Below are 24100 nucleotides of genomic sequence, written 5' to 3' on the forward strand. Positions count from 1 at the left end.
CATGAATGCAGATTGAGCTTAAAAAGGTAATATTCAGTCACAGTTTGAGTCAGTCTTTCAGTGGAAAAAAGACTTCCGAGGTGAGGTAACATTTAATTCATTTATTAAATACTTGTGCCTTTTAACAGGATATTTCATATTGAACTCAATTATGAAATTAAACTCTTCAAACTAGTGGAACAGATGAGGTGTAGGTTCTTGAATACAGTCAAGACAGTTCTTCATACTTGAGAAGTGATCTGTCACATGAGTTATAAGCCTCATATCTGGGTCATTTTCCATTACCAGCTAGTTACTAGTACCACTCGTGTGGAATGGATTAAGTATAGGCAGTGGTTAAATTGGGCTGGGGCAGTCTGGGGCTCAGCCCAAGCACATGGACCAATGTATACATTTTTACAATTTTAATCTTAATAATAATTCTTAATAATTCAAACAGTAAAACAGCAGTAGGCTTTATTTTGTTCCCAGCCTTCATCCCCTCATGAAGAATGTCAGGTATTCTACTGTGAGGTGCCACTGGTGTGCAGATAGGGTTCTATGCACTTTTACCCATGGCGCAGTGGCTGGGAATGGAACCCTTATTGTTTCTGCTTATGCTTGTGTGTTTTTGGTACCGGACGGACCCAGTGAGGGTATATATAGACTATATCCTGCTTCACCTTCATCCCACCAGCGATAGCCTTAGAGGGCAAAGCCTATACGCCCCAAGCACGAATTACAGTAACAATTATTGCACACAACTAAAATAAAACATCTATCACAAAAAAATGTTTTATGAAGATGGATATTTTTTATAAGACATGAGGAAACAGTATAAAAACAGGGGGAAGTCACAGAGGGAGGATGAAGAGACCATCTAGCGCTGTAAGCCAAGCCAAATGCAGCTTTAATTAAAACACCATTAACCCCCCCCACCCCCACCCCTTTTGTGCCATTGAGAAAAGCTGCTAAGAAGCTCCAGCTAGATTAAGTAAGGCCAAAACTTCCTCCCTTCAGCCTAAAATCTTGTTAAGTCATCTTAGTCAATTCATATAAGGTACAGTCCCCCTTTTTTTCTCTCCCTGGTGGGCTTTCCACGCTCTGTGGTTGTGTGAGTCCGAGTCGTTTGGTTTAATTTGGCCGGGGAAACGACTGTTGAAGCGAGTGAACATAAGCAGCAATCATAAGTTGCTTAGACTGTCTGGGCGAAGACAAAAAAAACCCAAAAACGATGGCCCAGCAGTCAAATATAATTAAATCTCTTAAATCTTAAATTTAATTTTGATTTCCCACTCTGTATTTACACAGCTGACGGCATTTAAATGAATGTATTACACGCGGGGCATCTGGCCTGAGCGCTGCTGGTGTCGTTGTTGTTGCTTTTTGCAGTTTGGAGTCATGGTAACAGCGATGGCCAAGCACTTCCTCGACTACAGAGACAGGGAGGGTGTTTGGTGAAGGGGGTAGCGGTCTGGGGCAGCTGCAGAAGGTAGGCCTCCTGGGAGTCTGTGTCTAGTCAGAGTTTGGCTCATATCAGCCTCTGGCCCGGTCAGCCACCCTCTCCAGGCTTTCTGCCCAGACCTCACTACCAGTAGTATGTGTTTGTTTGAGGAGGGTGGGGGGATGCTGGCAAGTTGTAGGGTCCGAATCTTGAAAAGAGGCCATATATGTGTTTCATGTTTTATTGAGACAGCCACTGGTGACTGAACCTGGCCTAGTTCCTTTCACCCTCTTGCCTCGAGCAACAGTGAAATCCAACTATACGGCAGCACGTCTGTGTGTGTGAAGGAGAGTGACAAGTGCACCCTGAGGGACCGACAGGAGGAGGAGAGCATCTCTGGCCATGCTGCCCTGCTCTTGACGTTTTCAAAGCCCTCATACACCAGGCCAGTCTCTCCTCCACACTCGCACCTCTCTGAGCTTCTTTTTTTTCTCCCCACTTTCTCACTCAATAATTCTTTCTCCCTCTATGCCAAGGCCGTGGATTTTCAGCTTCTCACTCTATTATTCAATGTCCCATCCAGCCTTCTTCCTGCAGAAACCCAAGTTTCACAAGGTATGAAGGGTAAAACTCTGTCTCCGAGCTGCAGATACTCAAATACAGTATTCATTGCATGCTATAAAATCAGATAACATATTTTTTATCATGGATGTATGATAGTTTTGCCAGCCCACAAGACACATCAAGTTAACATAACCCTTATGCATCCCAAATGCAACACATACATATTGAAATATACTACAAAATAAAAAAAACACCAACCTGCATACTCACATTTCGGACCTTAATGAATCAAAGAAATCAAAGACAAATTAAATTGGCCTTATTTTCTATGGTCTTATTACAAAGCTAGCTAGCTTAAAGCAGAAAGAAGAAATTACAGTTTCCCTCTAACAAATGAAAAGTGAAATTCATAAGAAATACAATGCACTCTTACTCCACTCAATACACAGCTGCCACAGCCCTATTTGGTCTGGTATGACCAGTAGCTTATGGTGGTTAATGCAAGCTAATCTTAGCAAACTTCAGATAGATATTACTGTATGAGTCAGCAGCTTTGCTGTAGGCTACGCTGTAGCTGACATGCGCCTCCTCAAAACTGTAACTCGATGTTTGGGCTACGGCAGCTATAAAGATCTCACGCGGAGACTGTAAAAACTGCTATTGGTCAAGCTTGTGCTTTCTCCTACAAGTTTCTGATGATGGTGGAAAATCAACATTACTGAAGTTGAAGACCCAACACACCTGTGACAAAGTCCTCTCCACTGCATGTCTAAGTGTCCTTGAGCAAGACACTGAACCCTACAGCACCTTGCATGGCAGCTCGGTTGCCATCGGTGTGTAAGTGAACGGGTGAATGAGACTTTGGGAACCGTGAAGGTTGAAAAGTGAGACCATTTACTCACTTTAAGTATAATTTAAAACTAAACAGCCATTCCAATTTTTTGATTATCCCCACACCAGAATATCTCAGGGTTTTGTCAAGCAACTTCATGAAAAATTAACTTTAGTCATTGTAGTATGGATTCACTTTCCACTTCTCCCTGATGACAGTTCATACGCTATATTTTCCACTAGAATGTTTTTCAACTTGCAAACGTTAATAGTTAGTGGCAAAATACCAGATCTATACAATTTTCTGCAAACTTGGAAAAAAGTTAACCTTTAATGGTCTAATATGCAGCATAACAGACTTTACAACATTGATTTTAGTGTAGCATGATAGGATTTAACACACCACAAAGTATCCTACTGATCATTTCAGCACCCTAACAGCCCTCACAAAGCTCTACAACAATAGTAACACCCAACATTTGTTTCCATTGATTGCTCTCTCTTACACTCCCTCCTTGGCCAAATGTAAAATTGGCCTCATATCAGGTAATTCTGCAGCCAGCTGGGGAGCTTACTCTGAGAAGGGCCAGTAACTCCAAGTGATCATGGGTAAAGGATCCCAAGCCTCGTCTCTCTGTCCGCCACCCCTGCCCTTGACCCATCTTCCATCAGCTGCTGGCTCTTTTCCTGTATGGGGACATGACACTGTTCTCCCCTCGCCAAATTAGTTCATGGATCAGCTCTCTTTCCTTGGACACATTCCCCTCTCATCTCCCGAAGCTCTCTGGATCAGAACCATCAGCAGAGTGTGGGGGAGGTTTACTGCTGCCACTGTCTCACCAAATGCCACCTCTCTGGCACCGAGAAGTGTTGGCTGGAATTATGTAATGATGCTTTTCCCCCCTGAAACACTTTCATGGTGAGATGCCCAGCATGCTAACTGTCCGCTGGAACAGAGACAAGACTTGCTGCTCCAAGGACTTCGGATAAGGATATTGGGGCCTGATCTGGCTTCTACTAAAACAGTGAAATCTGTACACGTTTTTTTTAAAAAAACCTGCAGTACTAATTTGCTAATTTGCCTGGCAAAGATATCTACCACGGGATAGAACTTTTTTTTCCTGGAATGAACTGATATTGAATCATTTCCATTTTATTTACTTCAATTCAATTTTTTATTAAATTTCACTTGGGGGCAGCAGAAACAAGCTGTGAACACAACACTAACATACCAACTTTTAAGTTGATATGGCAAACTTGTTAGCAAACAGTTGCTTATTTAGACATCCAGCAGATACGGAGCAACATTATCATTATGCAAGTCCAATGTTCACTCTCTTTTAGAGAATTTTTGTGGTCTCTACCAACTCCAGAGGGAAATATGTCTTCTTATCTGCTTAATGTATATAGATAACACTGGGGAACAATTTGAAAAAAAAATTCTGTTGAGTTAGATTTTTATGCTGATTACAACTAAAATTGGCATGCTGATTCCAAAATTGCAGTCAGTTTTTTTCTAGCAAGTTTTTTCTCCACAGCTTACCCTCCAGATAAGCAAAATTCCACTGATTAGCTGTAGTAAGACTTGCCAGCTGATTACGATTGGACTCATCTACAGCTACGTGGCAACTTGTTTGTGCAGTCACAATTGAGACAGTGCGGTGAGGTGTGCAGCTCCCAATAGGTCAGTACTATCACACACATATCTGTTAAGTACAGTATTTTTCATATTTTTTAAGAAAACGGGGATCCTATAGTTCAAAAACTTGACGTGATAGAGAAAAACTGAGATCAATTTTGGATTCCGCACCCAAAAATTAGTTAAAAACAGCTGTCAGACCTAACTCAACAAAAATTGTGTTCCCCAGTGTAATCAATACAAACATGAATATGCTTACTTTAGCTGCTTTAAAGTCACTATCTGTGGAGTGCGGCCCTAGAAAACTGAGTCTTAAATGTTGAAAGCAGCACCTTATTTCGCCAGTATTGCTTAATTTTTCTACAAACTTATGGAATCAGAACAAATTTTAAAGCAATCATCACCACCTGGCTTCTAACTCAAAAGGCTGTTTTCAGAAACCTAGGGGTCATTTTTGATTTTGGACTTTGAGAAACAAGTCAGTTATTTTCAATTAAGAAAGATTGCCAAACTACGCTCCTTTCCAACAGCGCGGAGTAATTATCTCCTCATGTTTGGACTATTGTAACGGATGGTATTCTTGTTTAAGCCAAGAAGCGGTAGCATATCTACATGAGTTTGAAATTCTGCTGGAAATAGTGCTGGCTTCAGTACATTGGCTTCCTGTTAAATTCAGGATTTAGTTTAAAATGTAATTTCATTGTAATTATTTTTAAGACCTTACACAATTTGGCCCCACAATATATCAGTGAGTTCCTAATGGATCTGTACAGTCCCAGGTCAGTCTCCCTCTAGGGGGTCAGGTTAGGAACCTCTGTTGTGGGTTACAATCTAATCTCAAAAACTCTACTCAGTTCATTCTCTAAGATATGATAAAGCTTCCTGTAGCTGGGTGAGATCACAGTTGTATCACATCTAAATCTAAACATACTTTTTTGTTTAATTTCTCAACTCAGCAATCTTCTAGGCAGTTACAGCCTCCACTCACCTCATTTCACCCCATTAATGTAGCTTAAAAGTGATTACCCGTCCACCCTGCACGAACCACTAATAAAAAGTCATAAACCAAGCCAAACAGAAAACTCTTTGCCGACTCCATCAGACCCACAACTTCGTAAGCTTATCCCATGGTCCCAGCACGCATATCTTAACGACATCATTAAAGCGATAATAGCCATTGTTTTATGCTAATTATCTGTGCTGTGTTATTGAAAGGCTCATTGTTCTGATGATGGCAAGCTCATAAATAAAACAGCAATAAGACTTTATGAAGAGCTCTCTGTGACCACTAAAGTGTTACTGATGATGGAGCGATAGAGATTGCCAAGTCTATTCAGAAAACAGAGTTGGCACGCAGTGGTGTGACTGTGTGTGTGTGGCAAGCAAACGAGTGACACCCCCTGCTCCGTTCCAAACTCAAGTCTTGAGAACAGAGAATGCACGCAAAGTCCTTTACTGCTCTCTTTAGAAGCTCCTAATTCTGAGCTTAAACTTTATGGTGTTATGAAGTGGGAAGGGTTCCTGAAGGGTACTTCCTGACCATTTTGTGCATGGACAATATTAGGTGACTTACAGTTGGAGAAGTTCAGAGGCTTGGACTAATCATCAGAACAAAAGGTGGGCAACTGAGTTAGAAAATGTCAGGTTATTTAAACAGTCAAAGGAAAGATACAAGCCTGTATACATAAACACTTAATGGGGAACTACATCGATTTTACACAGCAAAGTCTGTTTGCAGATTTTTTATCAACTATCCATTGTGAGTCTAATAATAGTATAGGTGTGCAATTTTAAATCTGTGGAGCTCAGAAAGCAGTGAGACTGAACCAAAACAACGAAGAACCAAAACAAAGAGCTGAAAGACACTAAAATGCTCCGTAGAGCAGATACAGGTGATAATTCCCTGTGGGTTCATCACTAGGAGCAAACTCTTTCAGCTTATACATAGTCATTTTATCCATTGTCAAAATAGAATGTCAACCAGGACTCCCAAGAGCCTTACAGAAAGATTCCTGCTGTGTGCGCTAAAGCTAAAGGTTACATTTTCTTTTTTGGGTGAATTCAGCAAGTATTATGCTCAACTCTAATTCACACCACTGACTCTTATCAAAATGATGGCAAAACCATGAACATTTTGGTTTATTACAACTTAGATCTTACTTTTGTAGTTGTAGCCATGGTTCCTATTGGCACTAATAACATTACACTCTAACATTAAATTGCTGAGATCTGTGAACATCACTAAAAATAAGACACACAAGAAAAAAAACCCAAAGGTAAAGGTAAACAAAGTAAAGTTATTACCCAAACTGTCCTTTGTAAAAATCCATCATGGTTTACAGACCTACCGTAGGCTAATACTTGTAGTTCTGCACACAGTTGACCTGTATAATGAGGGATTGTCAGCCGGACACTGAATGTTGCTGGTGAGTGTGAGTGCTTTTATCACTCTACACGTTGTTAGCTTGATGTTATCTGTGTACCTGGCAGGGCGCTGTCATCCCAGCTTTTCTGCCAGAAAAAAACCCTATGTGGACAAAGGCCTTAAGACACAAATTCTAATAAACTGAAATGATCCTTTAATATGTCATAAATGTAGGTCAGGTCATGTTTTCATAAAATATGCTAAAGAAAATGCAAATTAAAGGTAGTAGTAGTGGGAAAATACAACACATCCCTTCCACACCCTGAAGAGTTTATTTTAGGTCACAGGTATTTGCTGTGGTGCCCTTTGACCCTAGCAAGGGACCATAGCCTTCTCAACGTGTTCTCAGTGGTGCATTTTCAGCTGTCTATAATTATCATTTATTGTGGCTTTGATCCTTACAAGGTGATGACTGTCAAAGAGAGTGACGTATGTTTTGCTAGTGTTCACATTCTTTGCTGTACATGCTGTATAAAAGCAGACCACTCTGAGATGCAGTACGGTCAGCCGGGCAGGAGCGAATGAGTCGCTGTTGGGGCCGTCCGTCTGCAGACGTGAATAAACCACAAGAACTGCTCCCTTGTTGCCAGTCTTCTGTTTTTCCTGAAATTCCCACGACAACCTACTATGCTCATTTTCAGCTTTATATTTTTATTCTGGGAGTAGGTTTGCATGATTCACAGCTCAAAAAAGGACTTACTAATCTTATACTGGCTCTTCAGTTCAACCTCAGTCTGAAACAAGCCATTTGAGGTCCTGTCTCTCTAAGGCCACCCTCCCTAATAGCCCCCTCCCCATCGAGCGGTGTGCTCAACAGCATATGACAGCCACAGTAACTGAATTTGATTAACTTACTGTTTATCAGACCACAAATGAAAAAAGAATTAAGTAGGAAAAACAGCACAATCAAAAAAATGTTTTTCAGGCCCTGGCTCTAAGAGTCAGATGGTTTGAGTCAGCTAGCTAAGAGCATAGATATAGATATATATAGATATATCTATGGCTAAGAGGACCGCTAGATGCACAGCTAACTAACTAATGGCTACAGTTAGCAGTAGTTTAGCGATTACTTTAGCAACAAGTAAAGCAATCTATCCATCAAGAAACTAACCAACTTTCCTTCACAACCGAAAAAGCGCTTTCTGCGAGACACGTGGAACAGCCTCCGAAAACGTGAAGACTAGTCCTGAGCAGAGCGGTCGAATAACTCAGACAGACTGAGCAGGTGGACAAGCGCGTCTCTCTAATTCGTGGGGATGCTTTTTTTCTTCTTCTTTGTGGGCGTGCTGTCACTGCTACAACAAAAACAGGCATTATGCACTTAATGTCACAAGTCCCAACCTTCCCCGTCTTCTTTACCTCTTAATTGAATTGTTCATGTGCTCTCAGGTTGTGATTAGGACACATGATGAGGATACTTAAGCAGTCAAAGCATCGGCTGCTTTTATTAGTAAACAGTCATTCACTGTCTCAGGTACATACACCGGTCATTTCATCACTGAAGCAGTTTGCTATTTTAGCAGGGGAAAATTAACAAACTGGTAATGACCCTGTATATGGTTGGGTTTCTGTGTGTGTTTTCTATCAGTTGAGAGTGTAAAGACGATTAGTCCCAGTTTCCTGTTGTTCCTCTCAGGGGACAGCTCGGCCTTGTTAGTGTGTGTGCGTGTTTAAACGTGTGTATACTTCCAACTAACTTCTCCCCACACGGCTGTTGATACAGCAAAACAGGCTTTTTCACTGACAAAGCCAGGAAAGTTTGGTTTCGCTCTCACACGCCAAGCTCGCATGTGCTTCTCTTTAACCACAATCCCCAGATTTCCTTGCTTGTATAATTTAAGTGGGCGGGATGAAACCGAGAGAACAGTCAGAGAGAGGACAAAAAGTAGAAAATTAAGCATTATGTCTCGCCTAATGACTACACATGCAGGTTGTCATTGCTATGTGGTGTTGACGGGGCAATTTTCCCCTCTCTTAAGCATAAGACATGTTCCATTAAAATGCAATTAATATTTCACATACAGCTCGTCCAAACCCCAATTTCCCCCTTTTACCTCTGTCTTGGCACAGAATATTGTTAAAAGGGCTGGTTATAGTATGCCAAGCTCACCAACCTCAGATTTATTTTGACGAGCTTTAAATTCCAATACCATAAGTTATAAGTTATACATTTATTCCTGCAGCACTATTGTTGTGCCTTGCTCTGCAGTGTGTGGTCCACAAGTCAGAGTGTCCTTTTGGAAAGTAGCTTCTAGCCATGAAATTGGGATAAAATTAAAAAGAAGAAGGAGAAGTGTGTGTGTGTGTGTGTGTGTGTGTGAGAAGGTAGATAGTGGGAGAGTCTCTCCACCTATGAACTCTCTGCCAACTAATGTTTCCTGTGGGTATACTTTCACAGTTTAGTCAAAAGCAAATCCTGAAGGAAGCCTGTCTCTGTTCCAGCTGTGTGCAGTTGTGGACTTGTGTTCCTCTTTGAAGGAAGAATGAGGAAATGGGAAACGTCTTCCAGATGCCCGGGCACATGGCCCCGTTCAGCCGTGGTGTGAAAACGATCTGACATACATATACACAGAAACATGCCAAAAACATGTGCTCAACAAATAGCACTTCTATACTGCAGTCCGTGCACACACACACACACACACACACACACACACACACACTGAATGACATTATGTTCTACATATGGCCACATGCTTGGTCAGTTGTCTCATTTTCCAGTTCATTTAGACTTAGACTTTATGTATCCCACAGCGGGGAAATTTACATGTCACAGCAGCAAAAGACAGAAAGGTGCAGAAACACACAGCAGACAAGCAGTGTCAATAAAAACCAGAAGTACTTTTAAAAAAAAAAAACAATATACATATAATAAATCTAAAACAGATCGAAAGTTACGGAGCTGCTGTAACAGGCTGCCACCAGCGCGGCGCCATTTGCAATACTTTCAGGTCCAATCAGATAGTAAGCTGAGTTTCCTGCACCTCTCCATCCTCCTCCATCTCCTAACAGATTCATATTGGCAGTCATTGTGTTATTGCAAAGTGCAAACCTCCCATATCCTGCTGTAAAATGATATTCTATAATCCTGTTTTATGGGCCATTTCAGTGGCTATACTGCATACCAACAGTGATGTGGCCAGTATGTCTGTATTTACAATTTAGCTGAGTATATTGTAAGTCCTGGTTGAATTCAGTTTAATTTAAAATCTATTTCTTACATGATAAAAAAATATATATCTATCTTGACGAGTCATTTAATGTTGTAATCTGTGTTATAACCCCAATGTCCACCAAACACAGCTGCATCCTGTTGCAACTGTTGGAGGCTGTCGCCTGCAGAGATGGAAAGAGTGCTAGAGTATTGTACTCAAGTGAAAGTACTGTTACTTTGAAGACATTTACTCAAGTAAAAGTACTAGTATAGATAAAAATAAAAAGTCAGTCAAAATGTACTTACATTAAAAAGGAAAATGAGGGGGTAAAGAATAAAATGTTATATGATGCTATATGATACTGAACACCTTTAGGATACAAAATACATTAAAAATCAACGTAACAACATCATACCACTGAGCCCAAATGTCAAAACCATCAATATATTTAATGTATTTATTTCTATAGAATGGCACTAGACTGTGTATACAACTGATTATCAATTATACGCCACCTCTTCTTTATAGTCTCTTGATTTAACAAGAACAGAGGACAAAACTCAGACAATTAGATTAATGACAGATGATAAATAAATAGTCAATTGGAACTGTGGCAGGTGCAACAGGCATTAATCAGAAGTCTTCAGAAATTAAATAGCCTGGCACTTCTTTAACAAAACAGAACATTAACAGAATGAAACAATATGAACTCCACAGTGGCTGCCGTCACGAACACACATATAGAAAAGGAGAGACGGCACAGTTTTTACACACCGCGTAGCGCACACACATACAATGCTATGTTGCTAGGTAACGGAGTGGTTGCTGACGCTCTCATCTGTACAGTGAGTTACAACAATAAGTGAGTTCGTTGTTCTGCTCACCTGTCTGAAGGTCATTTGGTGAGCCTCGTACACCTGAAGTCCACCACAATCTGCTGTCCCACTACAAGCAGCCTCCTCAGCTACTCTGTCCCACTATAACCAGCCCATTCTGTCCCACTACAACCAGTCCGCTCTGCCTCTCTGTCCTACTAAATAAATGTAATGAAGTGTAAAGTCAATAATCTTTTCAGACATGCCGTCCTGGTGGTGGCCTAGGGGTTAAGGTGCTGACCATGTTAAGCAACGTCAAGACGTCAAGAGTCTACAGCCATGCTAACGGCTCTGTGAGGCTGTGCTTGAGCTAAATGCTAACATCAGCATGCAAACATCCTCACCTTCACAATGCTAGCATTTTGATGTTTAGCAGGTATAATGTTTACTATGTTCCCCCATATTAGTTTAGCTTGTTAACATGCTAATTAACACTAAACATAACGTACAGCTGATGGGAATGCCATCAGTTTTGCAGGTATTTGGTCATAAACCAAAGTATTTGACACCTGATCATGATACTAAATGAAAGCTCAGAAAATCAAAGTGATTAGAATTCCTACTCTGGAGACCATGAATGTTTCACAGCAATCCATGCAATAGTCAGCAGGCATACTTTAGGGAAAATAGAATTTCAAGACTCAGGACAGGACTTAACCTAAAAGCTTAATGATGACAATATTGAAGTAGAGTGGGGATGATGTATGCTGCTATGTATGAGTTTCCCCAAGCATCAGTGAGGCAGCAATGAGAAATAAAAAATATTCAGTACAACAGTACAGTATTATTATTTCTTAATAATTATGGTAACCTTAATCAGCTTTACTTGGTGGATCCCCCTACTATATTCTCTCAATAAGTCAACTAGATTTTGGACTCTACTCTGCTTTGGACAGTACAAGTTAATTTATTTCAGTTCTAGTCAGACTTCATCGTTGGTGCCCAGAGGCCTGGGGTTTAAGTCGCTGACAATGAACAGCCACTATCTAAAATAGGCATAAACTGCCCCCCCCCCAATCAGACTTCATCATTCTTCTGCAAAGGCATATGAATTATTAATTATAGTGTCAGACCAGTCAATCATATTTAAAAGAGACTGACAACAACCACTAACTATATGTAATTATTTTGACCTGAGTTCACTTGTCTTGTGAGTTTGCAGTAACGCAAATATAGTCAGGATCAAATGTAACCCTTCGCCTGCTACGGTGACTGTGACCTTTTTAATAAAGTGAGCAAAGTGACAACAACCATAAATTCATCGAACTGACACATAGATAGTGGGTTGGCACTTCCCTTCTTCCTCTTGTTCAGGTTATTAGTGATTGCAAGAAACAGTGGGGAAAATAGAGATATGACCAGAATTCTACCCAAACACAATGAATTATCCATCACTGAAGCAGCTCATTGATTTCTTCATTCTACCTGTGCTTTTCATTCTTTCCTCCACAGATTTACCCAGAAGATTTCTTTAGCTATCTTCACTCAGGGTTGAGGTTTCAATTTCAATTCAATTCAGTTCAATAGGCTTTATTGGCATGACATTTGACATGTGTTGACGAAGCACAAATACAATTATACAAGATAATGTTAAGGAATGAAATTACCAAAAATAATGTGAATAACAATATTAGTCAATAGAATAAAATAGATAATGAAATAGACAAATGAAATAAAATAATGTGTCTGTGTTTGTCTGTGTCTGGTAAACATTATACAGTACTATAATATAATAATACAATAATATACATACCTATATTTAATTGTAATACCTCAAATAGTTCTATACAGATCGTTTCTGAAATGGGTGGTTCTACCCAGCACTATGGTATGACCCTGGAGAACCGTTTTCCGGTTTTATATCAAACCACTTCTGTTTTGAGAGTAGACTCACTGCCTGCCATCATAGGTAGCAAGAAGAGCTCTCTTGGGTGCTGTATCTCCCTCTCTCCAGGCTGTGAAATATGCATGGAGGAGGGAGGTGATGAGGAGGTGGAGGTGGGGGGCATAGGGATGAAGGGAAGACGATGCTCTAGCCTCGATTAAGTATTTACAGCACCCCAGACCATCTGGACCAAGGGAGAAACACTGAGAGAATGAAGAGAGAGAAAGAAGGAAAAGTGACAGAATCAACCCGAGAGGAAAACAAATGAGTGGAAGTGAGGAGAGGATGAGGTGAAGAGGAAAATGAGACATGCTGTCTTGATTAAACCCAAAAGCGTATGTTTCTACTTTGTGGCGCTCTCTCCTGGTTTAGTTTGGGGAAATGTGATCTGGACCCTAGGGAGGGCTAATCATCAGCACATTTGTAATGGTGGAATGGTGTGTGTGTGTGTGTGTACGCATACCCATGTCTGAAACAAACTGATTTAGGAGGCATCAAAGTGGAAAGTGAGCTGTAGATGGGGCTCTACCCTGCAGCCAAAAGCCTAAAAGCAACAGCTTCCAAACGTTGAAACAAATTGAAACAAAGACACATGATCGACTGTAGCATGAAGTTGCTATTACCGCTTTCACTCAATCTATCACTTTCTCTGTGCACTGCTTTCTCTCAGTATACTGCACTGCTGTTAAAAAGCATGTGCCATGTTGTCATTTATTGCAATTCATAAATTTCTACTAAAATAATACAACATTAGAAAGTACTTATTAATCTCATAATACGCCCCATGTTGCCTCATCCTCATTTAAAGCTAAAATTGTTACCTCATTCTCATTTAAAGCTAAAATCTAAAAAGACCTTCCTCATATTAACCTCAATTTTTGATACTATTTATGGCTGCCATTTTTTTCAGCTGTGGCCATTGAATGTATTTGCATTTTTTCGTTACCTCTCTACATAGCAGTTTACATTGTTACCTTTCCGCAGGATTCAAATTCCCTTTAAGTTGTGCACTGAATATGACATTTCATGTTCAGTATTACCGTGTAAGATGACATTGTTGACTGTCTTAAATAAAAAAATGTGACGCGATGAATCCTCTCAGTCTATAGTTTGCTTGGCTGTGCTATAAACCAATCCCCCAGTTACAACCCTGGGCTGTGAGCTGACGTTGGTGTAATGGGCACTGTTGCAGTGTTGCAGGACATATGACACAGTGTACCAAAGATACTTTTTCCCCAAACACACTGTGCCATTAGGTCCAATTTGAGTCTTAAAGAGTCAAGTATTTTATGCCATTCATGTGCCTAACCTAATTTCCCTTATATTTTGTGTTTGGAGTGAACCATTTAAATTTGGCTCTGTGGTTATGGTTCATAAGGCAATTCAGCATATATGCCGGACATATTGTCAACGGTTGTGTTTGTGGAAGCATGGTGTGGTTGATCTACCGTACGCAGAAGTGCTAGCCTGTCAGACGATCTCTTCATCCATAATGGAGCAGTGAAGCCCCCCAGTGTGGTGGCTACCAGCCCCCCTCGCCTCTTCAAAAGATGTGTGAAGACGGCATGAATTATAAATACCCTCAGACTCTCACACCAACAGCCTGTTTATGCGAGTGAGATTACTGTAGGAGTAAGTGGAACACACATGGGTACTTGGGGTTAAGCAACTTTTTAAAGGCAAAAATGAGGATTTCAATACCAATAAGGGTTTCTGAAGGTCTGAAGGTTTCTTTGGGGGATGAAGCTTCCAATATCCAATATACCTGGATTAGAGCCCAGATAATTGCAATTCCAATATGTATCTTATCTAACTACAACAAAGGGACACTCCAATATATGACTTATTTTGCATCTATGTATGTGTATGTATTTTCAGATTTTATAAGCCACTAAAACGGGATTTAGCCCTTTTGAAGACATTAAAACTCCACTAGAAATCAGGATATTATCTGGTAATCAGATGAAAATATTACATTACAATCAATTCCATCCATCAAATCACAAACAGACATTAATGGCTGCCTGCTATTTGCAGCTCTATGTATGGCCTAATGAGAAATATTTGCACCAAGGATTCAAAGCCAAAGAAAGTAAACCTATTTGATCCTCAAACTGAAAAGAGCAGATATGCACTTCACTGAATATTTGGTGGCTCGACTTGGAGCAACAGAATCTCTGGCCAGATGGCTGTGTGTTTGTGCATGGGGTGTTTGGATGGGTTAAATGCAGAAGATTGATTCCCATGGGGATTAATGAAATAGTATTCTATTCAATTTTATAATATTCTAAGACCATTTTGAAGGATGGAAATTGGGAGGTAGTGAAGCAGCATTTACACGTTTTCTGCTGCCCTATGATTTGAGTCAATGGAGGGCAGATTGATTTACCCTAAAATAAAATAAAAATCCTTTGTGCAGATTTTAACATAATAAACTCCGTAACATTTCTTTTCATTGGATGAGCTTAGTTCTAAAATAAAATTAAAACCTAATCAAGTGAGACTCACCATAGACAATATTTAAAAAAAAATAGAAGGTAGACTGAAAAGTGACAAAGAAAACAACCAAATCAACAAATAAAACCTTCAAGCCTATACTTAAACGTCAATGTAACTATATCAGTGGCAGCTGGTGAAAATTGGGGAGGACAGAAGGGAAACCAACCCTTATAGATTCATTATTGTATACAGTCGCATATTAGAATATACATTTTAACGTGCAAATTGTGAACTACTTTTAAACACATCACTAAAAAATTACATTTTGAAAACACTCAACTTAGGTGGTGTGTAGTTTTACCTAAATCTAGTAAAGTGATCCCAAAATCCTTAAATCACTAATTCAGACTCACACTGTCTGCTGTAGTGCCAGCAAGCACATGCATGATATGCTAGCAAAACAAGGTGGAATCTAGGAATGCACAACATTTGGGAACAAGACTGGACATGGCTATCATTAGGTCTACATTCTTCTTGGAAAATCTGTTTTCCATTTCTGAAATGATCCTGTCAAGGATGTTGAGCAGGGATATTTTCAGAGATTGGCAGTAGGTGATGGTGGGATCATCAGAATCTGTATGACCTACAGTTGAGAGCATTGAGGGTTTTACTCAATGTTCTCCTTCTATTTGGAGTATGTGAATCATCCCCAGAAGGTGCCTGAGAAACCTCTGTCAAGCAATCATCTTTACGAATGTCTTTAAAGAACTCCAGTGATACACAAACAACCTCACAAGCAGTGCACATATCAACTGACTGAGAGTGTAGCCTTTGTTAGTTTCAAGACACCAAGCACCCGCACTAGAAATTTGCAAATCTCAAAGAAATGATGCTTCTTAATTTGAATTAACCTGATGCCTCAGTGTACACATCATCATCCTCTGAGATGTCTAAAAAGAAGAAGGTGGTGAAGATGGTCTTCATTCTCACCAATGCACACATTATAATGGCTTCAATCCATCCATCCATTGACTATATCCACTTATCCTTAGAGGGTCGTGGGGGGCTGGGTCCCATCCCAGCTGACATAGTGGTTACGCAAGAGGTTATACAGGGAACTACAGAGGTTGAAAAACATTTTGGCACATAGCTCACCCAGCATGACATGCACAACCACTAACCACACTGTAACTGGTGCATACATATATGCAATATATCTAGCAAGCTTCTTTTGAAGCAATGCTTGCACACCACCTTGTACTTCACTCATCACCAATGCACCATCATAACACTGGCTAACCATGTTGTCAGCACTGTAGCCAGCATCAGAAAGATGTCTCAGTATTTCAGTGGACACGTACTCAGCAAGTGGATGCAAGTCAAGCAACCCAATCAGATGCTCTTCTGGCATGGAATTACATTCAAACCAAATTATTATGGACAAATTCTCAACATTACACCTGTCCCTAGCCCCATCACTTTTCATGCAAAACCCTCCAGAGTCAGCCTTTGCACACCTTTTCCTGAACTCTTCTAGAACCATGTTTGCCAGTGTTTCAATTATCGTGTTTTGAATATCCTTAGAGTTGTACTTTTACATTTTTTAGGTATACACTTAGAAATATCAGCAAGCTCGCCATCCTTCTCTAAGGAATATTCAAACAATAAAAAAAAAGAAATGTCATCAGTATCACTGTCCTGGTGGTCATGCTTTAAAGTTTCTGAAGTTTTATGAAGTTAATTATATCTTAAAAAGGGTTGTAGTGTGGTATCTGTTACGGAGGGGAACGACACTAAGCACCAATTGGTGGGGAATTATTCTCTGCTGCTGGGGGCGAGGCTTTGGGTAGGGGTCTGACAGACACAGATCAATCTCCTTAGTCCGCCCTTCTCCCTTCTCTGATATTGTTTTTGTACATGATCTCTGACAAAAATAAGTGTAATAAACTTAACTAAAGTTAAACTAACATTTAGAGCACTATTTTCCCATCCATACACGAGTTATAGCAGGTTATGCGATTTGTGTATGTGATTTTTTGCAAGCAGTGGGACCGTGTGTGCGCTTTTACTTGCCTTGCCCAGTGTGTGTGCAATCTGAGTCATCAGAGTTCACCGTTGTCATAGCAACACCCCTCCCCCTTGGCATACTCCGAGAGACGAACAGGTCTGCCTCAGAGCTCTGTGAGTTTGTGCCTGAACACGATGAAAAGAGGGGTGGACAGTGGGCGACTTGGGAGGTGGGCTATAGGCTACCCACCCAATCAAAAGTTAGAAACAGTACTGGTATTTTCTGTGCTATTTTTCCATTGGCTGAACAATAGGAAATGTTTTTCTTGACTTTTGATTGGTTGGGAAAGACGAACGTTTCGGTTGGCTGAGCCCACCCCTGCCCATAGCCACCGCTGGCATTGCTGGGGTCAGACAGAACTCTCCACAGCACACTGGGAAACATAGACATGGCACAAAGTGTGGTTATGGTTCTGATTAGAAGGTATGAGCTGCTAACTTTACACTTGATAGTGCATGGAGCAGTCCAGGGTTTTCTCTGAAATAAATGTTTTAACTTTGGACACACATGATATAGTTTGTACTGATTGACCCTCTGGACCGATTCAGGTTTTTCAACAAGCCTTTGTACCTACTCCACAAAATGGGTGATTTGTCAGTACCTTCCAATGACCTATATAGCTTTTCCAAAAACAACTCACAGGACTAGTATATTTTCTGCATCTATCAGTTGTATGTGTACAGGTTGCCATGTAACCTGGCATGAACAGCTAAAAAAGGCAAACGATTTGTACACCATCCACTCCGACCTCCTTATTCCCTTTTTGTGACGCTATGACAAGGGTGATCTTGATCTTTCGCTGGCTGTGTTGGACATACATAATGATGACTGATTGTTGGATAAATGATCACTGGATTACATTCTTTTTAGCAAGGAAAAATTTGTAAAACAGCATTTTAGGCCATTGTGAGACACTAAAACATAAAAAGTGATTCTTTAAGGTGGTTTAGCCTGGTGAAGTTTTACCAAACACAACTCAATCTGAATGATTTCTCTGGTCCTTTCTCAGGGCAGAAGCGAATGACACTAACTGGCTAATACCCAGTTGTTTGGGTTGAATCCAACTAGGCCACTAACAGTTATAGATTCTAAACTGTGAAGACACAGATTGTGTACTTTGCCTATTGACACAAGACAAGCCTCTATAGACCACCGCTGGTCTAAAAAGGCCTCAGTTCATTATCTCAGCTGCCCTGAAAAACTTTTCTCCTCTCTGTGCTGTTAACTTTTCCCCTGCGTGAAACCTGGCATCTTGATCTACGCCACCTGACAGGGCAAGACAGCAAACCCATTCATCTTCCCCCATCTTCCTTGTTTGATCCTACAGCCCTGGGACTTCAAAGCCTATACGCCAATGGATTGGGGCTGTCCACACACCACGGCAAGCTGACAGCTACAAGGAACTGAGGCACACCCCACACATAATACCTACCAAGACGTGGTTAGAGAGCCTTATGGGTCATCTTGGAAACATGCTAATTTCATGCTAATTTCTACTTTTTGGACAATGGTGCCAATAGGCAGCCAGCCAGCTTTCTCTGTCTGTGCCAATTTAGGTTCAATTCAGATTAAATTCAACCACTTGCTGTGGTTTTTCTTTCTCAAGTGGGCTCTCCAGTGGTGAATCTGCAGCATTATTCATACACTGCAACAATTAAAACATCAACAGGGCAAGGAGAAAAATATGTACATTATTCATATCTGTCCTCCAGGGAGACAGGCAGTCAGAGCTAATGAGAGGCTGAAGCTTTGAAGTCATGGAGCCCTCAGTGAGGTGAATGGCATGAATTAAGTACCACCATCAGACACGTTTTGCTTTGTGCAAATGCCTTCTAGACGGCTAATTTTAGCCAGTGTTATGAGCCCTGTCTTGTCTATTTTCTAAATTTTTATCAGGAGTTTCCTCCACACCCTTATCTACAAGAAGGTCATGCTCAGCTCCATAGCAGCACCCCAAGAGCTGGTAGGGAGTGGATGTAGAATAAAGAGGAAATTAATATTCCATGAGAATATCTGTACGAGCACAAGATACACTTGTTGTGAAGTGAAGCGGAATAGATGCAATGCTTTTTCCGCCGCTCAAAAGCGAGAGAAGTGTGAAGTGTTTTTGGCAAGAGGCAGCTTTGCTAAATAGAAGATGCACTGCCAGCCAGACTTGACCCCTTTGCCTGGCACTGCCTGTGCCCGCCGTCGTGCCCTGTGCCATGCTGATATACTATCTGCCCAAACAGATGCCCACTCTGGCCTCGCAGTGCCACTCTCCGGTCCCCCACTTTACTCGTCGCTGCCTGCTGGTGTTTTGTCCGCCCTAGCGCTCTGTATCAATCTTGTCTCCTTGAAGAAGCCCAGCGGAGAGATAACTGAGACCTGCACTGACCTAGCTGTTAAAGGGAAGCTGCTTGCTGAGGAAAGGTTTTGCATGAGTCTGAGGCCAGACATGACATAAAGTGTAAATGCTTGGCCTACCTCCACAGGGAGCTCTCCAGCACCTTGGTGGAGTCAGCGTGGTAGTACTTGGTCAGGATCAGGATGACCTGTGAGACAAGGTGGAAGAGAGAGATACATTTAGATGTAAGCTACTACTGAAGATAGAGCAAATGCAGGGCATAGATGAATATGATTTAAAATATATGAATATTGTAAACAAACAAGAGTGCTCTGATGCTAGCAAGGATATCTTGCTAACCTGATAATTTCAAATACATCCGCCTTGGTTCTTTTCACTAGTAGTTTCCCCAATGACTAATAAAAATGAAATCAGTTTACTCGAGGGGTTTGGCTTCTGAAGGGAAGGCATGTGAGAAAAAGTTTAAGAACTAATGGATTAGTGGACAGTGAATGAAATCAGGGCCATAGCCAGGATTTTCAAATTACTGAGTCCAAGCAGCAACTCCAAAAATAATTCTGATATTGAGACATTAAAAAGTCAAATTTCTCTGTTCACTTAGATAGTTCCATTTTTAACTCATACATATTTTTGTTGTAAATGTTTTATTCATTCCAAAAGTGTTTCCCTTCAATATTCTAATATATGATATTCTCCATATATGAACATTTGTGAAGTTTTTTAGCTTTTACTTTAACAATGGATCAGATAACTTTGTGTAATGTGAAAAATGCTGCTCACAGTGACAAAGCCACAGAGAATTATCACCGGACTTTCCAGTTCCACTCGGCTCTACAAAGCGCTTTAGCATCTTTTGGTTCATTATTTCACTGCTTCTTCACTCGCATCAACCTCATTTGAGAAGCAGTCTATAGTAACCATTGGGGCTGAATGTGCATTACGCCCCTGCCCTCATGCAGCTAGCGGTTCTTTGCTGACTCTACCCAGACTGGGAGCTCCCAGCGAACACGAACAGACAGGGTCCAAACACAGCCTCCTAGACCTATGGAGGACAATTTGACGCAAGGGAATACTGAGTACCGAGGTGGTTTGGCTCCTGTCACCCCAGAGCCGAGTAGGACTGGAAGTGCATGGCTAACGATAACCGAGCTAACTAACTATCTGTCCATCAGGAAACCTCACCTCTGTAACTTTACTGTATTCTATGTCATCAAACTGGCCACAGTCTGTCTCGGAGGCTGTTCACGGGGAGGCTGCTGAGCCAAGTTCCCTTGCCTGCTCGACACCAACATTCCCTGCTGGATCCTGCCCCAGGACTGGAAACTTCCGCCTCCCGGCGGTCCAAAGCCCCTGTGCCAGCAGTGTAAGTCACACCCTGTGCTCCAAGATCCCAGAGCAAGACCTATCATATAAAAACACTTAATTGATTTTGACTTCATGCGGACTTCCAGAGCAAGCTAGTTTTAAATGCCAGCCATTGTTAACTAATGCCTGATTGAGTATTGTGCAGCAGTAAATTTAACATAGCAATGTGTTTACATCTTGCTCCATCTCTGACAAGTTGCCAAAAATGTATAAATGAATGCAAACATAAACATTGATTACATTTCAATTTTAGTCCACTATTCCGTTAAACTAGCGAGGCCAATCTATTTTGCAAGATAACTGAGTAAGCTGAAATAGTTTTTTACACATTCAAATTGAGCAAATCACAGTTGCCATGCTAGCTAGTATTAATAGCTTTTATTTGTGGTAATGACTGATTAAGTATTGTGCAGCAGTAAATTTAACATAGCAATTTCACCAGAAATGATTCCTGATGTTGGGCTACAGTGGTAGCACAAATGTTGTCTCCTGTCTCACAATTGGTCTAATTTTTGACAGTACCAACTGTAATTTGTAAATTACACCATTTCTGAATTTGTTCAATCTGAACGTCAGCAACAGCCTGGTCTTGTGGATCAAGGAATTCCTGAGAGAGAGGCCCCAACAAGTCTGTAGTATTAGCACCTTCTCTGACTGCCTTTTCCTGAACACTGGCTTTCCACAGGGGTGTGTGTTTTATCTCCCCTCCTGTAGGCCATATATACAAATGAGGTAAAATACAACAGCAAAGACCTCTAACTCATTAAGTATGCTGATGACATGGCCCTGGCACATCGGCCACCTTGCCACCTGGTTCTTGCTAAGCTTCCTTGACCTTAATGTCAGTAAGACCAAGGAACTGTGAGGTAGGATGGGAGAAGGCAGCATAGAGTCTGTCTTCAAGCCTGCTATCATGAAGGTGCAGGAAGTGGAGCAGGTCACTCATTTTAAATATCTTGGAGCAATCATTGACAATAAACTCGCCTTTTCAGACCAATGCAGTATATTTACAAAAAGGCAAGGCAGTGGCTCTCTCTCCTCAGGAAATTGAGGAGCCTCAATGCCAGAAAACAAACACTGACCATGGTCTACAGGTCACTCACTGAGAGTATTCTCACCTATAACATCGTCTCCTGGTATGGGAGCCTCTCAGACACAGGAATAAGCTGACCCAGGTGGTGAACCAGGCCAGCAAGATCATCGGACCTATACAAGCAGTCCATGTCCAAAAAGACAGCCGAGGTCTATAATGACCCCACCCACCTCCACCACTCATCATTCCAGCTGTTGCCATCTGGCAGGAGACTCAAGATCCCACTAGCCAGGAAAAATGGGTACAAGAAGTAATTTGTGCCCTCTGCTGTGGCCATTCTAAATAGAGACATAATGATGCCCTCCACAGCCCATGAGCACTGCTGCTGCTGAAAATGTATTTATGTATCTTAGCTGCTCTTTACTCTTTGTGTTTCCAGAAGGCTGAAGGCAAATTTCTATTTCATGTAATGTAATGGACAAAAATGTTTTCTTGTCTTATCTTATCCTGTTTTACTATTTTTCTATATATTTTTTATTTTTCTCTTCAACAACAAATACGGGCAGAGTGAGCCATCAGTGTCAGTCAAATTTCATTGGACCCTTAAGGTCAAATAAAAGAAAAAAATCATATTTCAAACAATTTATTTCCAACAAACAATTGGAGTTTTAGGCCACACAATCGGTGGAAGGTTTTTAATCAGTACTTACATTTTAAAGCACCATTGGTCAGTCATCAGACCTGTATCTCTCTGCCTGTCTGTCTGCCCCCCCCCCCCTCTCTCTCTCTCTCTCTCTCTCTCTCTCTCTCTCAAACCCAACCGGTCAAAGCAGATGACCGCCCACCTAGAGTCTGGTTCTGCTCGAGGTTTCTGCCTCTTAAAAGGAAGTTTTTCCTTGCCACTGTCGCCAAGTGCTTGCTCATGGTGGGAACTGTTGGGTCTCTGTAATAACATTATAAAGAGTCGGTCTAGATCTGCTCTATTTTGTAAAGTGTCATGAGATGACTTTGTTGTGATTTGGCGCTATATAAATAAAATTGAATTGAATTGAATTGAATTATACAGTGCATCCGGAAAGTATTCACAGCGCTTCACTTTTTCCACATTTTGTTATGTTGCAGCCTTATACCAAAATGGATTAAATTCATTTTTTTCCTCAAAATTCTACACACAACACCCCATAATGACAACGTGAAAAAAGTTTTTTTGAGATTTTTGCAAATTTATTAAAAATAAAAAACCTGAGAAATCACATGTACATAAGTATTCACAGCCTTTGCTCAATACTTTGTTGATGCACCTTTGGCAGCAATTACAGCCTCAAGTCTTTTTGAATATGATGCCACAAGCTTGGCACACCTATCTTTGGGCAGTTTCACCAATTCCTCTTTGCAGCACCTCTCAAGCTCCATCAGGTTGGATGGGAAGCGTCGGTGCACAGCCATTTTCAGATCTCTCCAGAGATGTTCAATCGGATTCAAGTCTGGGCTCTGGCTGGGCCACTCAAGGACATTCACAGAGTTGTCCTGAAGCCACTCCTTTGATATCTTGGCTGTGTGCTTAGGGTCGTTGTCCTGCTGAAAGATAAACCGTCGCCCCAGTCTGAGGTCAAGAGCGCTCTGGAGCAGGTTTTCATCCAGGATGTCTCTGTACTTTGCTGCATTCATCTTTCCCTCTATCCTGACTAGTCTCCCAGTTCCTGCCGCTGAAAAACATCCCCACAGCATGATGCTGCCACCACCATGCTTCACTGTAGGGATGGTATTGGCCTGGTGATGAGCGGTGCCTGGTTTCCTCCAAACGTGACACCTGGCATTCACACCAAAGAGTTCAATCTTTGTCTCATCAGACCAGAGAATTTTGTTTCTCATGGTCTGAGAGTCCTTCAGGTGCCTTTTGGCAAACTCCAGGCGGGCTGCTATGTGCCTTTTACTAAGGAGTGGCTTCCGTCTGGCCACTCTACCATACAGGCCTGATTGGTGGATTGCTGCAGAGATGGTTGTCCTTCTGGAAGGTTCTCCTCTCTCCACAGAGGAACTCTGGAGCTCTG

The 24100-nt window shown here is 41.2% G+C and overlaps 1 protein-coding gene across 1 annotated transcript in view; it reads right to left on the reverse strand.

Moving 5' to 3' along the window:
- sorcs2 (sortilin-related VPS10 domain containing receptor 2) overlaps positions 1–24100 on the reverse strand; it is a 343474-nt gene that overhangs the window by 231308 nt on the left and 88066 nt on the right. Inside the window, exon 2 of the mRNA XM_070929476.1 lies at positions 19771–19838. Within this exon, the coding sequence (XP_070785577.1) occupies positions 19771–19838 (68 nt within the window). The remainder of the gene's footprint in view (positions 1–19770; positions 19839–24100) is intronic.

Source organism: Enoplosus armatus, chromosome 23, assembly GCF_043641665.1.
Source record: "Enoplosus armatus isolate fEnoArm2 chromosome 23, fEnoArm2.hap1, whole genome shotgun sequence".
In the NCBI taxonomy this organism is placed as follows: Eukaryota; Metazoa; Chordata; class Actinopteri; order Centrarchiformes; family Enoplosidae; genus Enoplosus; species Enoplosus armatus.